General features: G+C 48.3%; 1 protein-coding gene across 1 annotated transcript in view; it reads left to right on the plus strand.

Moving 5' to 3' along the window:
• kcnj9 (potassium inwardly rectifying channel subfamily J member 9) overlaps positions 1–1,802 on the plus strand; it is a 9,621-nt gene extending 7,819 nt beyond the window's left edge. Inside the window, 2 exon segments of the mRNA XM_008335011.3 lie at positions 574–704; positions 779–1,802. Coding sequence (XP_008333233.1) covers positions 574–704; positions 779–1,045 — 398 coding nt within the window. The 3' untranslated portion in view covers positions 1,046–1,802.
• The last annotated feature ends 6 nt before the right edge of the window (positions 1,803–1,808 follow it).

The raw sequence follows: 1,808 nt of genomic DNA on the forward strand, positions 1-1,808 counted from the left end.
GAACATCAGTTCCTAACTCTGGAACAGAGGGATCTACATTTGGAATCACTAGAGAAGAAAGAAAAGAACAAGAACATGAACCAACACCAGGAATATTGGACTGGGAGTTGGGGAGAAAAAATCAATAACTGATCAATGACTGAGGACATTGATCTGGGATCAGGAGATACTTCAGTGTAGTGATGTTTTCTTACAGCCGTAGTCTGTTGGTATTTTTGCTTTATTAAGGTTATTAAATTAAAGAGAAGTCATGTGTGAATGTGAACCAACCAAACAACGTTTGGCCCGTGTTCAGTGGACGGCAGCTCATCACGAGGTAAACTTGGCCTCGGTGCCTACTCCAAATATTGATTCCCTGAGACGGAGTAAAAAGGAGAGTTACAAAGAATTAGCTGAGCCTCCTCATTTTTTCCTGCGGGGGAATATTCATGACGGGACTTCCTGCCAACTGGACGGCCCGGAGTGACTCAGTCCACGTCCCAGTCTTTGACTGTGGATTTATTAGGAGTAGGAGTGTGTACTTCTATACTCTGGTACTCAAGTTGGCACGTGTGTGTGTGTGTGTGTGTGTAGGAATGACCTGCCAGGCGAGGAGCTCCTATCTAGCGGAGGAGGTGCTGTGGGGTCACAGGTTCAGCCCGATGATGTCACTGGCGGAGGGTTTCTTCGACGTGGACTACGGAGCCTTTCACCACACCTTCGAGGTAACGTCTCTCCGTCAGACCAGCGCGTCGTCAGTCATAGATAAAATATATTAAATTGTTTCTCCTCATCAAAGGTGGTCACGCCCTCCTGCTCGGCCCGGGAGCTGTCGTTGGCGGCGGCCAGGCTGGACGCCCACCTCTACTGGTCCATCTCCAGCCGGCTGGACGAAGAGCCCACGCTGCCGCAGCCCGTGGCCAAGCAGGCCGACGGGGGCTCGTCCCTGGGCCGGGGCAGCGAGCCGACCTTCATCGTCGGGGAGATGACCGACATCCTGGAGCAGTCGGGACCGGGGGAGTTAAACGGCAGCGTCGCCACCGACCAATCAGAATCCGAGGCCTAGAATGAAGAGGAAAGTTTACAGGGACTTACAGTAAACCACACCCCCCGACCCCCGACCTCCGACCCCCACAGTTAGTGTTTGCAGAGGGTTTAATTTGAGTCTTGGGATTGGACTACGTTCTGTAATCTGAACCGAACCTTATGTTTGACCACAGGAGGGATTTTTATTTTTTATGACACTTTTTACGTCAATCCTTAAAATTATCGTGTTGTTCCGTTTGTGTTAGCTTCAAACACCTTTGCCTTTATATCCACATTTTACAGACTATGCTTCGGGGCGGGGGGGTCGACAGTGATACACCCGTGGACCAGGAGAAGAATGTTAGGAAACGTCAGTGTGTTGTGTTAGCGACGTTGGTAAATATATATATTTATATATGTGTGCAGATTAGGGCTGTCACCATGGAAACATCAACCAACATCATCTGGTGTAGTTGGTCCGACCGTCACCAAAACAAACGCACACAACTTCCTGTGTGGGTCAGCCTCGTTACTCTGTCGGTAATTATCTTTATCTACATCTGCCTGCCAACAGTAAAAGAACGCAGTACTTTAGGGCCAGGTGTTAGCACCGAGGGAATCATATCTTTTTTTTTTTTTTTTTTAAACTGCATATTTTGGGTGTAACATTTATCTGACCAGTCGGACCAGGTACTAGCTTGCTTGCTAACAGCACAAAAAAAGATATATTTTTTTAACTGTTGGTCAAACAGGGACATCTGAGGTCCCTGAGCCGAGGTTGAACCCCTAAGATTGAACCTGTA

Source organism: Cynoglossus semilaevis, chromosome 20 (genome assembly GCF_000523025.1).
Source record: "Cynoglossus semilaevis isolate Cse_v1.0 chromosome 20, Cse_v1.0, whole genome shotgun sequence".
In the NCBI taxonomy this organism is placed as follows: domain Eukaryota; kingdom Metazoa; phylum Chordata; class Actinopteri; order Pleuronectiformes; family Cynoglossidae; genus Cynoglossus; species Cynoglossus semilaevis.